Genomic DNA, 17,198 nt, shown 5'->3' with positions numbered 1-17,198 from the left:
CTTATAAATAGGATCAGAGGAGTATACTGTAAAAATAATTTTAAAATTATGATTTTGATTCCATTCAAATACCGTTAAGTCAAGGAACGTGGATTCTTCAAGGTTTCTCCGCAGCAATATATGAAAGGACTTCTGATACTTTGTTAGGTTCTGCCCTTTTTCCCAAAGTTCATGTGTGGTCGTGTGGATGAGATTTTATGGTATTCCACTGGATTGTTATACGAAGGAAAGGTAGCAAAGTTTCGTGGTGGAAGGCTAGGCACTTTCTTGAGCTTCGACGCGTCTTCTACCACATGCAAACGGCTTGCGTGTCAGGATTGCATTGGAGAAGAAGATGTCATTAAATGCATGCCTCTCTCCCATAAATTCAGAAGCAAAAGTTTCCCCTTCCTTAATGCTTGGGCATATCAGTGGCATCTGTTTTAAATGCAATAGATTGGGTCACGAGAACAAGAACTGTTCAGAGGCTTGCTTCCACTGACGGGCTTATCACTTCTTTTAATGGGCCAAGATCTAATCACATTAACTTTCATGGATCAGGATTTGTTGCTTTTCATGGTTGGGACTATGTTATGAGGAAAGCATCGGATCACTCTAGGATAACAAGTCTCATTGAATCACAGGAGTGGTTGAGTGGTGCTGGAGTTTCTAATAATCATAATCAGACTCCCCATGCTGCCACGCGGAAGCATAAATGAGAGGCTAATGATCGCGCTTTGTTTTAAGAGACCGGGAGTGTTTAAGTAGAAACCAAACTATAGTTTTAAAAGTGATTTTACGGTACACAAAATAATATACAGAGGAATTTGCCTCATTTTACGGAGAAGTGCTTTTTCAAAGTACTTTTAATGGTTGCCAATCACTCCCAAAACTTGAACCTCAAGATACGCTTATGGATTTTGGTGACAGTAATTCTCTTCAAAGTGGTGTGAAAGAGTTTAGCTTGTGAGAGAAAAGGATTCTTCTAGACCAAGTAGAGAAGGTCCGGTCTTTGGGTCAAGCACAAGTCTTAGTTTCGGGGTGTTTGGGTAGCATCAAAAGTGTTTCTAAAAAGTACTTTTTCGTAAATCGAGATAAATTCTTTCACATATTTATTTCGTATACCATAAAAGCATTTTTAAAATTATGGTTTTGATTCCATCCAAACACCCCCTATATCTTTCAGGAAACGTCCCCCTTTTGAGTTTTGTGACTCTAGCTTGAAGCAAGCCAGAAAACTAGAGAGTTCCCACGCCTTCGTTTGTTTTGGGAGTCTGAATTTTGCTAGTCGACTGGGGTCTGGGGACTACGGAGTTATGCTGTTCTTGCCAGGATCAACTGTCTCTAAGAAGGAGCTATGTTATTTTTTAAGCAAGTGTACTTGGGAAGAGCATCCTATTAATGTCTTGAGTTCTGACGGAACTTATGCCAAAAAGCTCCACACATGTGGATGATACTATGGGGCCCTCTAAGTTCTTTAGTAGTCACTTAGAGGTCCATCAAGCAGTATTGCAACATTCTGTCTTTGTGTTCTCATGTTTGTTCAACCAAGTATGCAGTTGCTTCTATTCTATCTTTGTTTCTCTAAGTTCCAGTGGTTTCATGATATCTTGTCCACTACTTGTTCAAGCACTAGCCTTACTGCGTGTCTATTGGCACTTCTCTACTTTGGATTCTATGCCAAAATCTTGCTCTTTGGTGTATGTTGCCAGGGACGTTTTAAATACCCCATGAGGTACCCACACCCGAGTTTTGACTCTTAATAGCATAATTTGATAGCTACTACTCCCCACAAAGGATGCTTATGGTTACTGGGGCTCTTTGAAGCGTCACGAATGGCAGTATCTTAGCCAGTGTAAGCTGCAGCTCGTACTTTGGTTCCAGTCTTCCTAGCTTACTTTGCATCATGTGGTCGCTATTACAGGATGTATTGTTGATTCTAATGTAATGCATCCACATGTCATGGGTATGTTCCAAACTTGATAGTCATCTAGCAATAAAAAATTTTTCATATAATATTTATTGGCGATGGTAATTTATTACATGTATAAATTTTAACTTCAAAATATTACATCAATTTTTGTTCAACATCATTTAGCAGTTAATTATATATCAAAATGTTAATTTAAATTATTTAGTGATAAATAGCCTCGATTTTTATTAATTCAAATTAATTAAGTTACTTGCATATTAAATACATTTAATCACATGGTAAGAAAACCTTTTAATCCTTTTTAATTTAAACTAAATTTTACACCAATGAGATGTAAGGTAATATTTAAAAAATGGTACTACCTCCGGTCCTAATTATAATACTTTGTTTGGAGTCTATAAATGAGATCTTATAATTATGACACAATCAATTAGTATAACAATAAAAGTATAAGCAACAGGATTTTTCAACTTCATCCATAGAAATGTTTTTAGTATCCAGCAAAGAATGATTCACTATGGCGAACATTATATTGTCACAGCTCATATTTTATCATCAAAATCTACCAATTTTCTAGAGTCCCTGTCATGAATTCTAGACATCGAAATCATGTAATTTAAGTTTAATATAAGAGCTAATTAGAGACTTAATTTGGTCCTAAAAACAAATATCAATCCATTTTGTTAGCCATATTGATCTATTTTACCTCCCAAGTAATATTTATAGTGATTGCAAGAATTGTTTCGATACGCATTATTAATAAAAATATTTTAGAAAAAACAGCATCTATTTATTTCAAATGAATAACTTACTTAATTTTGTTAATATTCAAAAATTAGTTTTTTAGTTCTTATATTAATGATCTAATATTAAAGAAAAAGGGACCATAATTGGTTTTCTCTTTGTCCGGCCTTTCAAAGTCTCTCCATTGTCTCTCTTCATCATACTCTCTTTCTGCTAAAAACGGCCTCAACATTTCTAATATGCTCAATTTAATTTTTCTTAGAAAATTACACTCAGGTCCCACAGAAAACAATTAATTTAGAAAAAGTCCCTGAAAATCCCGAAATAATTCTGAAGTCCCCAGAGACCTGTGTGTAATTAATTATAATTGTAAAATTACTCATTTACCCCCATTAATTTTATTATAGTAATTCATTTACAGCCTTAACAGTGGCTGTTGACAACCCGAGAAGAAGTGGTTGACAACCTTAGCAGTGCTCCTGACAACTCACTCTGTGGGATGCCAGGGGCATTGCCAAGGTTGTTAACAATCTCTTCTTGGGTTGTCAACAGCCACTATTGATGTTGTAAATGAACTAGCACAAGTTTTCCCGTGCGAGCATTTCCACAATTAAATAACTAAAACAACACACCTACAGGTTCAATAACGTAGTCCAAATTCATTTCTCATAAACCAAACATACTATCAATGTAATAATCAAACATACACGCCTGGAAGCAAGTATACAAAATAACTTACAAGGAACATAAAATAACACTTCTCAATCTCACAAATTACGAAAGATCTCCTTGTACACAACATTTGTTGTTGTGGACTTCATATTTTTTCTATCTGCATCAATTATAATCTTCAAGCCATCAATTGATTTCACTCTTGATAGTGCAACATATAGCTGGCCATGAGCAAAAACAGGTTTTGTTAGAAAAAGTCCAACACTTCTTAAAGATTGGCCTTGACTTTTGTTTATTGTCATGGCAAATGAAAGAGTGATAGGGAATTGCCTACGCTTCATACGAAATGGCCACCTACTCTCAGAGGGATTTATGTCCATCCTATGAAGTAATACCTTTTGGTTTGGATTTGAACCACTTAATATGATCGCTTCAATGACATTCTTGCCCAATTTGGATATACACATGCGTGTACCATTACAAAGGCATGCAGATTGATCAATATTCCGTAGCAACATAATTGGTGCTCCAACTTTCAAGATCAACTTGTGTGGTGGTAAACCTGAACAACTAATAGTGTTAAGGAATTCTGTTGTATACAAATTGTTGAAGCTATCAATGTCTTCATCAGATCTACATACAGTATCACAACTGAGGAACTCAAATGTTTCTCCTGGTAACAAAGAGCACATATAGTCATTCACTTGATAGACATGCTCAATGGTTGGTGCTAGTATAGCTCTATCATTGAAGTATTCATTCTTGTGTAGATTTTCAAGCAGATTGGGATAAGTCGAAGCAACAATTGCTTGTATTGGATTTGTATAACTACTAATCAAGAGCTTTAGGGGGATATCAATCTCTGCAATTCCATCATTTGCTTCGCCTAAATGACCATTACCTACATCCAGTAATCACTGTGAAAACCTTTGTAGCCTCAAGTAACCTTCTGTTGATGTCGCTAAATTCAAGCGCATGTTTTTTGTCAATTTGAAAACTTTGCAATGTTCCCACAATGCTGATGAGTTAATGCATGCATTAACAATTGTTGCTCTTGTACCTTTAGGGATAACAGGAAGTATCTGACGGAAATCACCACCCATAACAATGCACTTCCCACCAAATGGAGCTGAACAATGCATTATATCTTTTAATGTTCTGTCAAAAGCTTCTATGCAGTAGCATTGGACCATTGGAGCTTCATCCCATATAATAAGCTTCATCTTCTCAATAAGATTAGATATAGGAGAATTTTGCTTGATAGAACACATGGAATATTCATGTACATGAATAGGAATTGCAAACCTTGAATGAGCTGTTCTTCCAGAAGGCAATAAAGTTGCTGCTATTCCACTTGAGGCAACTGTTAACACAATTTCTCCATTAGAACGTAATGTTGATGTCAGAGCATTCCATAGAAATGTTTTACCAGTTCTACCATAACCATACACAAAGAAAAAACCACCTGTTTGATGTTCCAACACTGACATTACATGATTGAATATATGAAGTTGCTCTTCATTCAATGATTCTATGAGTCTCGCAGCTTCTAAACGAAGAGCATTCTGATCATAGTTTAACTCTTGTAATATAAGTTGATTTGAAACATCAAGAGGTTCAATGCATGCTAGACTTGGCATAGAGGGAAAATCAGCTAGGCTTCTCCCATTCCCTTGTAATAACTTATCAATTTCTGTCAATGCTACTTGTTCTTTCTATTCTAGAGGGATAGAAATATCTGCATGTAAAACAGAGGACAATAAATTAATGCATATGTAATTATTTACTAAACATATATATGAATTGAGCAAATTTAATGTAGTATACGGAGAAAGTTAAATATCTAGCAAGCATTAGAGATGTACTTGAGAAGTTTGGATCATTTCGTGGAATGTATAATAAATCTTCAGATAATAATACAGCTATCTCCTTCCATACATCTTCAGGCCGACTCAAACAATAACATAACAACATACTAACAAACATTCTACGAAGATATTGACCAGGTGCCCATGTTGATGCCTCCTTTATTGCAAATATGTACTCCTTATCATCATCTAATAATCCCATGGCAAAACGTGCTTCCCTAAAAGTTGGATATGGAACACCATCAACTGTTCTAATTTCATCAAAAGAACGTGGTCCTTTTACTTTTGTTAGAAGGACCCGCAAGTAGTAAAACTCTCCAAAGGTTGATGAAGCATGACAAATGCGGCCAACTGAAAATCCTCTCTTCCTTTTCTTCCATTCCCTCATAGTTCTTTTATACACATAATGATTTGGGAATTCTGCATGAGTTAGAGTCCTAGCAAAAGTATCAGTTACGTTAATCTTCATCCAAGCAAGGAATTGTGATTCACTAACTCTTGGTTTGTCAAGTATGTCAGCAACATCATTAGAATTACAATATATTACACTTTGCTGATTAGGTAGATGAAAACTTAACCTTTCCACTGACGGATACCTATGATGTATATCAAACCCAAATATTCTCCATGAAGCCTCACATGATCAGATATATCTGCAATTATAGTACTATTGAATCTCATCAAATATTGCAGCACCATCTTTGTCAAATATTTTGACAACTACTCTGTCATTACCTTTACTGATATACTTGAATAAATACTTAATTGCAGATGATTGATTACATTTCTCCACATTTATATGAGCTTGGAACATTTGTAGAAGCGAAGGATTATAAGGCACAACATATCGATTATCTAAAGTGATAGACTTGATTTCAACTAACCTACCATTAGCTTTGCGACGATATGTAGGATATCCTTCGTCATCAACTTTTGTATTATCATTGAATCTCTTTGGGAAGTATTTACTACATTTCTTATCCTTCATACAAGGTGATTTAGGATTGCTAGAGCCACAAGGACCATGAACCATGAATTTCCTTACCAAGTCATATAACAGTAGTGATGAATCCTTATCAGGGATTTCTGCACATATGATCTTATCAACATCTTTAGGATGTTTGAGCTTATCCCTTGTATCAAGGAATAATAGTATATGCGCATGTGGTAATCCTCTCTTCTGGAACTCAATTGTGTAAATCTCTATCAAAATAAAGATAAATATATATAAATTCATTTGGAAACAAATAGATAATGATTATTCAAAACTACCATTAATTAAACAACTATGCATGAACATATACCTGCCCTAACAGTACCAAAAATCTTTTTTGTTTTGATGGTCTTCATCAATGATTGAAGCTTCATTTTGAATACTCTGCATAAAATATCTGGCCTATCAGAAGGATGTAATCCATGTTGAGAACAAAATCTTGTAATTTCAGGCCAAGCTAGATTGCAAGTGAATGTTATGAAGATATCAGGGTATCCTACCCACCGACAAATAGACATTGCATCTTGGTAATTCATTATCATGTAACGAGCTCCTCCAGTAAAAGACGAAGGAAGTATTATACGTCTTCCTATTGATGCAGCATCTCTCTCCCCACTTGTTAATGCATCAGACAGTCCTTAGTATAGATCAACCCTTAGTTCTCTTTGGTGAGTTTTAACCCAAAGCAACCTTTGAGACTCAATCATCGTATAACCATCAACAACAAATTGTTGCAACAATCTTCTTGCATGGAGTAAGGTAGAGATTTCATTTTCCCTCACCATCAATCTAAATGTGAAATATTCCCTCATGCTAAGCTTTTTCTTCTTCTTAGTAATAGCAAGGCTCTCTTCTCTATGGTCACTGTCAACTCTATATCCATCTTCCCTATACGGAAATAAGATAGGATACTGCAATGGAAGATATGCAGCATGAAGTTCGCTAATTCGTTGAATAGATCCTGAAATTTGTTCGACAAGCATATCTCTGACATTAAAACTCATATCAATGTCACCAACAATTAAAGTAGCAACTTCTAATGCAGAAGGCAAGTTAAAGGTGCGACCATCTGTGTCTCTACTACTAATCAAGCATAATTTCAATTCATTCTGTCCTTCATTCATAATCATTGATAATGCACATCTATATTGTTGAACAAAAGGATTAACAGCATCAAGAACATCTTTTATTTGGTTGACAATTTCAGGGAGAATTGTTGATTGAGTTTGATGTTTACTGCAAAAAAATTGTAAAAACTTAGCATCATACTCATACAAATTTTATAGGACTTTTGCTCATTAAATAAATGTAAAAATAAAATGATAAACCTAACAGCTGATATTTGATTAGCTACTTCATGCTCTGTATCAAATATGTAGAGCTGTGAATAAACTGGTCTCCCACCTTTTGGAGGCAAAAGACTCCCAATGGAATGATAATTGACCCCATGCATGACAAAGGAATATGGTCCACCACTAGAATTTTTTGAATGATCAATTTTCCCTCCCAGTGACGTGAATGAGAACATATTATTGTATTGCCTTATGTTTGCTTGAAAATTCTTTGAATCAGTTGAGTCCTTGCTAAAGAATAAGTTCTGTAGCTTAGAAGGAGGTGGCCGCATAAGAGGTAATTGAACTTTTCCCTTTAGACAACACATTGAAAATGTGATATTAATCCTCTTTGTGTCCTTCTTAATCCTCTCATTATACCATAGCATTGCCGCACAATGTGAGCACTTATATATGGGGTCACCTTCATCAACATAATCTGTAAAACATTTGTGGATAGAATAAATAATTATTATTTATTATTATTAATTATTAATGATTAATATATGTAACCACATCAATAATAAGGAATGAAGTTCTAACTATTACATAGAACAGGAATATACAAATAAGTAAGTGTAACATCCGTATATAATCAAACCTTCTGAAGTATGTCCATCGAAAGTGAAATCATTATTCTCATTCAATACTTGATCTCCATTCATAGCATCTCCACTGCGTCTAGAGCCTACATTAAATGACGAAACTTTTTGATGACGAAGTTGTTCACATATAAGAGACAATTAATGTTAATTAGTATTAATTATTAATTATTAATTAATTCTATTAAGAGTAATAACATTAAAAAACACTATATTAATTTATAGTTAATAGTAATCAATATTAATATGTAATATCTATGTTGTCCAATATTGAGAAAGGGATTTTAATTTACCAGTGTATTGGTGTGGCTCATTATCATCATTGGCACTTTCATCACTTTCATCTGAATTGAAGGAGAAGCTAATATCTCTATAGTCCAACTGTTTATCTGTTTTTCAAAAGAAATGGCCAAATGTTGGGAATAGGAAGGCATATTATCCATTGTCCAATTATCCAAATACAAAATAACAGTTAAAATTAATTTGAAGCATACTCCATAAAGTATAAGATTTTCAGGGAAGATGCATGATAGACTTGTGAACTTGGCTTACCAACGTCTATCATAAGATTCGACTGGGGATCTGTAGATGAATTGCCCAAGTCATAAGTGTTTTCTGCTGCTAATTGTTTGTTCAAATTAAATCTTCTCCTCTTTCCAATACTATCAAGTGACTTATGATATACACTACAATTATTAGATTCTGTAAAAAAAAAAAAGACATATAAGAGGTTTATCATGAAAATAAAGAGATATTATATAAATCAAAGAAATCAAAGAATTGCTAATAATGTATTGACACAATTACTCCCTTACTTACCTGAAGGGAATTGAAAGACGACGCGTAGCGGAAATCAACTTAAAATTTAAAACTTTCAACCCCTTGCCCGGATCTACCGATCGCGTTTGAGTTAGGTAGTAAGAAGCATTACCTTCAGTGTTCGATTTCCAGGTGGCTCGGTGATTCCGCCGTTCAAGATGCCTCTGCTCGCCTCCTTTGTCGTTCGAAGTCGACAACTCCGGTCGGCTTCCTCTACCGGTATCCACACGAGTAGCCCTCAATCTCGAACGACGTGCTAGCGTCTATGTCCGTCTAGGGTTTTCAAAAATCCGTCCTCTCTTCTCACTTTTGGCCGTCCCTTATCTGCTTAGTGCTTTCGCTCTCCCTCTTAAAACCCTAGCTCCTCATATCAAATATATAGGATGCTATAGGTTTAATGAATGATTTTTAATTTCGAAATTAATCCTAAATTAATTCCGAAATTAATACAATATCAAATATTGCCTAATCAGATAAGAGAATAATTAAATAAATATGGTTTATATTAAATCCGTCTCACAGATTTAATTCACCTATTTATTTAATTCAAAAATAAAGATATGACGGAATTAATTTACATAGATCTAATTTATCCTTATAAATTAAATCTAACAATTAATATTTCTTATATTTATATAATATATATATACGAATATATATATACATGTCCACCCTATATTATTCATTGAATCTGGACATATCTTAGATTCAATGAATCTGGACATCATAACTCGCGTTGGGCTATTTTGTGTGCGACCCTGTAGGCCCATATGAAGTTGGCAGTGGGCCATTAACTATAATGACTCACAAGTCGTAAGCGGTCTCTAGCAAGACATACGACTACCCAAATCATATGAGGATCGTTGAACGATGTAACCTTTCATACAACCATATCGCGTCCCTTTTGTCACACGACATTTTGGTCATGGATGAGGCATGGAGAACGTCATCCTCCTATTCATGACCGTTACTTTCTCGATCCCTAAGTAGTCTGAGTATAGAAACGGAACTACCTTTCCATTATAGTATGGCCATACATTTCTCAGACTCACTCATCGAGGGGCCCAGTAATATCTCTCTACGAATGTGAGGGACAAATTCCATCTTGACTATTCACATTCCTCCACATGAAAAACCACTAAGCCTGAACATAGTTTTTATGATCACTTGGTCAAAAGTGACTTTTGACTAGGTCAAAGCTAAGCGTTTCTCATGTAGGAATCCATGATGATCTCAGGTCAAAGGGCACAGTGACATGGTTTGTATATGAGAGAAGCTTATGACTTAACCCATGCAGCTCTCTCATAGCGGGTCGGTCCAACACCTTGTACTCTTACATGTGCCTATGACTTTAATTTATATCTCTATATATCTTTAAAGTCATATTGGTCTTATTTCATCTCTGCTCCCACATAGATGACCGACCAAGGACATTTAGGATAAACCATGAGTTATCCAAGGATAGTCATCACAGTAAACATGCAAATAATATAATAACGTAATTAATAAATTCATAAATTAACAATGTTCAAAACATAATGATTGGCCCCTAGGGCACAATTTCCAACATTACCAACATTTGATCCTTTGCTATGATCACGATTTGACATCGCAGTAGGCAGCAGAATAATTTTTTTGCCTTTCCTTTTACTTGATGAAATATTTTCCTTTCTTCTACTAACATTAACTGCTACATTATGCGGACCTTCGTGCTCTTGTATTATCGTTGGTAGGTTCAAAGTAATACTATTATTCATGTCTATAGAATTAGTCTTACATCTTTGACGGCCTAATAAAAAAAAACACCATCCAAAAGTTAAGAAGGTATATTTGAAACCTATGAACAACAGCATTTTCATTAAAAGAAATAGATTAAAGACCTGTAGTCTTTGGCTTCATTAGATACTTTCCTCCTGGTTCTTCAATGATGTTCATGTAGTTTTCGAAAGCTTTAAACCTTGCACTTTTATGCTTGAACACTTGATCAGATGAGCAATATAATGTACCTGTTCTACTTTGAGTTCCTAGTATTTTTTTTTTCCTAAACACTCATTCAACTAATGGAATGACTAAAGATTGTTGAGCAGTATGTATGATTAATATTCAATGATTAAATAGCTAGTGTGCATAGAAGTAAGCTATTTTTGGAAGAACCATATCAAAACGAAGCCAACATGATATTGTTAAAAAATTATAATAAAATAGCTACTGAAAAAATGTATTTCACTAACTTCTTAGCAATATTAATCACTTCTAGTTTTGGAACTTTAACAAATGAGAGAAAATATATTGTGTCACCTACAAGCTGTTTTATATAAGACTAATAAAACTCGTATAAGGCTAGGAAAAAACCAAAACATCATATCTAAGTAGGAAGAAGACTTTTTCATCATCACAATTGTGCCTACTTAGTAACTAAACTCATAAGTAGGTATTTCCTAACCTGGTTTAGTGGCATTGGAAAACTTATCACATAGGTTTGAAGATACATTTGTGATATCTCCCAAAGCTAGAGATCTTTTTTGGTATTTAGCAGAGGATACACTATTTTCAAATATTCTAACAGCAGAGGGTTGAGTCTGATTCTCATTAAACTTCTCCATTGCTCCCTTTGATGCACTATTTTCTCCCCCTGCCCATAACATAAGCAAATTTTCTCCTCCAACAAATATTATGGTATCCATTGGTAAGACAAAACTTATTGAGCCAGCCACAGGGGAAAATTAAATGAAATGATTCATACATATATAGCCTACCTGTAACCTCCATGCTTGGCTGACTTCTTAAACCCTTAGAGATTGATTCGGTCTCTTTCATGAACAAAAGTTCAAAGTGGTAGCAGTAGAAGTGCACTGAGGTCACATGTAGCTCATTCCTATTGTAAGGGATGACGGGCAAAGCATTTTGAAGCATTTCTGTTGTAGGCCAACTCTAAAATGCTTCATCTAGTACTTGCTTAAGATTCCTTTTCGAATTGGTACATTCTTTGTGCTGCAACTTTCTGGCATCATGTTAAACTCATGTATCTTTGTTTGCACGATAGTGACATCTCATGTAATTTTTTGATACATATACAGAAACCTAAGAACTTAATATCAGATGACAAGTACTGCATTTTAGACTGCATAGTGTCATGTGAACCATAGATAAGTCGCATGATCAATGACCTCTAGTTGTCATGTGAACTGTATATATCCAACGGTCTAGCATTTTTCTTTAAGCTCTAAATTAGTGTCATGGGAAATCTGGAAAAAGGCATTTGATCTCTTGTATCAAATAAGCACCATCTAAAATTTATAGCTTTTAAATTTGTCCTACGTTATATATAGAATATAACATCTTTTTAAAGCCATTCCATTGTCACCCAAATAAATGATAATGACAAGCATGTGATGATTAACTCAACTAATAGAGATAATAATGAATTTTAAAAAAATGCTTCCACTTTGCAACCATGTCTAATGTCTCCCTATTATTTTGAACCACATACATAAGACGTCAATATTCCTTTCTTTATTCTTTCTATAGTATATCACACAATTATATTTCATAATTCATATCTTATATCTAACTTAAAAATCATCTCCTTACTATAGCTGTTACATTTAGTTATATCTGTATAGTACATCTACGGTCCATTAATAATAATAATTAATAATTCAGTATGTGTTATGCATTCTGTCATGAACTTTGATAACAGAGATAATCATTTAGAACTTCATGTTCAGTCCCAAGAATATTGTGGTAGATCTAATGTGATGGCTTATGAATTCAAGTTAGAATGATACAGTTTGCTCTGGCCATAATAAAGTCTTCGTCTAAATTGACACACTTATGACTACAGTTTATAATATTATCAGTTTTTTGTACTCTTGAGTTGTAACTATAATCTTTTTATGGATTAACCACTAACATATAACTGATCACTCTTTAACATGTAATTGCAAAATAGATGCAGTTTATAATTTAATCCTAACTTAAATCAATTCTTAATGGAAATAAAGATTGAGTCAATTTAAAGAACGGAATATAATATTAAGGACATCACATATGTTGAACAAAAAAAAATGACACCACATAACTAAAGAACGCTACAACCCACATAAGTACTGCTAAGTCCAAGATGGACGTCAACTACCTAAATTGAGGACAACATATTTCAACTAATTTCAACCAAGACATTAAATCTTAAACGACAGGAATAAAAAGTTAATATGAAACCATAAACACATAACAAGGACCAATCGTGTTACAACAACTACATCTAGTGAACCTACTACTTCTTCTCCTGCTTGACCTTCACAATCCTTCCCAGGTCCTTTAAAGATGAGGGGTCATTGATATTGTTGACATGATCCACAAAAACAGAAGACTTCTTGGAAACAGTCTTCCTTTTGCCTTTTATAAGAACACCAAATCCATATGCTTGGTTACTTATTTCAGCTAACGTCAGGCTCTCAGAATTATCAGGTGCAGTAGGAGTTGAGTGCCCAAGAGGTGGACTCATCTCAGCTGTTGAACTACCTTCATCAATTTCCTCCATCCCTGACTGCATATAAGAATACATATTGTCTTCAATAAAAAAAAATATGCTGAGTCAAGTATAAAATTTTGAAGTTATTACATTGTTTAATTACAACCTGTGGTATCTTTGCAGCTTGCACTCCATCTTGCATGCACCAGCACCAAATTAATATAATTAATATAATTAAATAATTTAAATAATTAAATAAATATAATTAAATTAATTTGAATTTGAATTCAATTCAAATTCAAAGTATAATTACATCTCAGTAGCTTCAAACGTGACCTTTTTTATATTACAAAATGAAGTTTACACAAATAAATCTTACCTCAGTAGACACCTCTGTAAACTGCTCCATAAGATCCTCACATAATGTATATTGCACCACACTTATGCTGGAATGAGGGTGCTTTTTATTGTATTAATTCAATTTTAACTTCAATATCATCCGCTTCCCAATTATTTCATCAAGATCATATGGAAAATCATACTCACGTTGTTCCTATAAATATAAGACATGATGGCTGATTAGTTTATTATCGCATCATATTGAAATACATATTGAAGTGATCATATATTATAATTTGTAGCCAGATTGAAGTGTCCTTATTAAACTCAATCTAAAAATGATCTATCCTTATTTCCAGATCAATCTAACCTGCTCTAGTGTTAGCTTTATTTCAGTTGCATTCTTGTTGAACAATTGCACAACTAACTTGTCCCAGAAGATTACAGAAGTTTTCCCAGATTGATCTTCCACAACATAGTGTACCTTCAATCTGACAACCATTTAACAATGAATTGAACAACAAAAAATTAATATTTAATAATTATAATTTATAATTTATAAGTAATGTTGGATTTGTACTATTGAGCATTTAACAACGAAAAAGACATGCATGGTGATAAGCATTGAAGTGAATATAGAATAAGGTTATCATTGTTTAAATTACTTAGGCTCGACGGATTGAGGTTTCTTTTTATAGTTAGAGCAGTGCAGCGAACCATTCTCCTCCTTAGGCTTGCTTGCACACTTTGAGCACCCATCATAACTCCAACCATGGCGAGTCTCTAGCTTAATGACCTTGCAGTTAATAATGAATGCCTCCTCCTGAGGTTTTAACATAAATGAGATGAACAACGTAATAGCATTACTCTAATTAATACAACTAATGTTTTAATAGCCATAATAGAGCAGAAGTGACCGACTATAGGGAATGAATAATTGCAAGGAAAAATATATAAGGCAAATCTAATGAGTTAGAATACAAACTCTTGCTTCATGTTCAATGTCAGATATATTCATCCTCCTGTTATTGCGCATCATTGCTGAAGCAGAAGGTTGAGAAGATTGAGATGGGATCTGCTGGCTTAGCACAGTCAGAGAAGGTGAGAATTTGTCTTTGGACCTACATATTTGCATAATGAAGTGAATGAGACTGTCACTGTCATATGTCAGATATGCTGGGGAACATCATACCATCCACTATACGTGTTCACATGTTGATGAAAATCATACCTTTCAATAAGTTTTCTAACCTCTGCCAGCTTTGGATTAAAATATACTCGAGTAGCACTAAATGAACTGCATAGCTGAGGACGACCTACAATAAAGATGAAAGATAATTAGGTATCAGATAACAGATAAAGGTAATTAGATAATTAGTTAATGGTTAATAGATAACATCTTCTTGAATAATAGATAATTAGGTAATAAGAGATAATAGATATTTATGTATCTAGATATTACATATTAGATATTAGATAAAAGATAAATATAATAGATATTATATATTATATAATTTATATAATTGTATATTATATATTATATATTATATATTACATAATGAGATAATAATAAGTAATTAGAAAATTAGATAATAGACAATTAGGTAAGTAGGGACTTATTAAATAGTTATTTATATATTTATATAATAAAAATAATTAAATAATACGTAAGTGGATAATAGATAATTAGATATTAGATAATTATTATATATCTTATTATATTATTATATAATATATAATTATATAATTATATAATATATATTTATATATTTATAAATTATTTATTAAATATTAAATATTTAAATATTAATGAAATATTACATATCATATGATCTAGATATTATATTATTATATTATTATATATTATATTATATATTACATATGTTACATATTACATAATTTACATAATTACATAATACCTAATTACATATTACATAATTACATAATATACTGTATAATTATATAATTTATATATTGTATACAGTAACATCCCATATTGTATTAAATGCTGTCTCATTAATTATATAATTTATATAATCTAATTTACGTGATTTATATATTTACATAATTTTTTTATATATTTTATATAATAAAGATAAAGGTAGTAGATGAAGATAATACATAGAAGATCTTTGATAAAAAGTAAGAAGTACCATCATCAGTGAATCCAACCCTAGCCAAATTAATGACCACAACAACTGGGTTCTCCATGTTCTCCAAATAAGCCGTGTATGCATTTGTTGAGCATTCATCAAATAAGACACACTCCACATCAATCTCACTATATGAATAAAAACGCAAACCATAAATACATGAAAGGTAAAATAAAAGACAAATTAATGATGCATTATGAATTATGAAGTTAGTATATTACTCCTCATCAACTAAAACCATCCGCAACTTGTGCTTCGTTTCATTATCCTTTTGATACTCTTCAAGAGATCCAATTGATTGGACGAATGCCACCACATCTAAAAGGACACGACACAAATAAGAGAACATGAAGGCGTTGTCATTGAATTGCAAAAATACTAATGAAATACTCATGAAATTAGTTACTGTTCAATAGAAAGATAAGTTTACCAATCAGATACTCCAAATGATTCCTTTCAGTACACTTAACAATCTCTGGAAGTGGAACAAAAGAGTAGGCATCATGCGGAATATTCCCACCTTGCTCCCTCATGTAAGTTTGTTGAGTGAATGTTATCTTCCATTTGTTTTCCGTCGCCCTGTACTGATTCACATTAGGAGACACCTCAAAGTTGGTAAAAAAGTAGGTATTTCCTTCCACTGGAGCATCCTTGTATAGAGGGAGCAAGTTCCTGTTTAAAACACTTGCTTGGATCCTGTTCCCCTGTATATTACATCCAACATAATATTAACAAAGTTAGAACCAAATTGTTCCTAAATGTAAGCTACAGAACCATAGTGAGTTCAATATGATTCAAATCAAGTCAGTTCTTGCTTTCAGAGGTAATATTATTTATAATTTATAAAGTAGAAAGTATAATAACAATAAATCGAAAATAAGCACCTCTTCATCAACTAATATCATAGTTATACAAAACAGCTCATTGGGGGATGATTTTTGATAAACACACCATCTTCTGAATACCCTCACAATGACTCTCCACCTATCAGTACCTTCATGGATATCTTTCAGCAAAGAAACTCTAGACATGATCACTGGTTGATCTAAAATGATAATGAAAGGAGAGAGATGGAAGATTTGAAATGAGAGAACAGATTAGAAACACAGTGATGATCAAAAACTGCGTGAACTCTACCACTTTAAATAGAGATGGACCTTTGTATATCCATTTTAGTAGGAAAAGGTTTCCCTCCAAAACGGATCTATTTAAAGAATTCAAATTTTAAATAATCAAATCAAATATTATGTGTTTCTTGACATAATGAATAAGGTTCAGAGTTAACTTAGC

The 17,198-nt window shown here is 33.3% G+C and overlaps 2 protein-coding genes across 2 annotated transcripts; both read right to left on the bottom strand.

The window, feature by feature from the left end:
* Positions 1-3,423: 3,423 nt before the first annotated feature.
* Positions 3,424-5,584, bottom strand: LOC114747983 (ATP-dependent DNA helicase PIF1-like). The gene is made up of 3 exons (XM_028936342.1): positions 5,309-5,584; positions 4,389-4,893; positions 3,424-4,229 (listed from the first exon to the last, which is right to left on the bottom strand). Exons 1-3 carry the CDS (start codon positions 5,582-5,584, stop codon positions 3,424-3,426), a joined length of 1,587 nt encoding a protein of 528 aa, XP_028792175.1.
* Positions 5,585-13,218: 7,634 nt separating this feature from the next.
* Positions 13,219-16,939, bottom strand: LOC114747982 (uncharacterized). Its single transcript, XM_028936341.1, has 9 exons — positions 16,874-16,939; positions 16,339-16,612; positions 16,130-16,226; positions 15,909-16,036; positions 14,987-15,071; positions 14,741-14,876; positions 14,421-14,578; positions 14,126-14,246; positions 13,219-13,491 (listed from the first exon to the last, which is right to left on the bottom strand). The coding sequence occupies exons 1-9, from the start codon at positions 16,937-16,939 to the stop codon at positions 13,219-13,221; spliced, it is 1,338 nt and encodes a 445-aa protein (XP_028792174.1).
* Between the last annotated feature and the right edge of the window lie 259 nt (positions 16,940-17,198).

Source organism: Neltuma alba, unplaced genomic scaffold (assembly GCF_004799145.2).
Source record: "Neltuma alba isolate B1F8T4 unplaced genomic scaffold, ASM479914v2 tig00005544_pilon, whole genome shotgun sequence".
In the NCBI taxonomy this organism is placed as follows: Eukaryota; Viridiplantae; Streptophyta; class Magnoliopsida; order Fabales; family Fabaceae; genus Neltuma; species Neltuma alba.
Note: the sequence above shows the minus strand (reverse complement) of the source record. Positions and strands in the feature narration are given on the sequence as shown.

Coding starts and splice junctions, on each gene's coding strand:
- LOC114747982 (XM_028936341.1), bottom strand. CDS start 16,939: ATGTCTAGAGTTTCTTTGCTGAAAGATATCCATGAAGGTACTGATAGG. Junction 16,037..16,129: donor ATGGTTTTAGTTGATGAGGA/GTAATATACTAA, acceptor TTATTCATATAG/TGAGATTGATGTGGAGTGTG. Junction 14,877..14,986: donor GTTAGAAAACTTATTGAAAG/GTATGATTTTCA, acceptor GCAAATATGTAG/GTCCAAAGACAAATTCTCAC.
- LOC114747983 (XM_028936342.1), bottom strand. CDS start 5,584: ATGAGGGAATGGAAGAAAAGGAAGAGAGGATTTTCAGTTGGCCGCATT. Junction 4,894..5,308: donor AATATCTTCGTAGAATGTTT/GTTAGTATGTTG, acceptor AACTATGATCAG/AATGCTCTTCGTTTAGAAGC. Junction 4,230..4,388: donor ACTTCCTGTTATCCCTAAAG/GTACAAGAGCAA, acceptor TACTGGATGTAG/GTAATGGTCATTTAGGCGAA.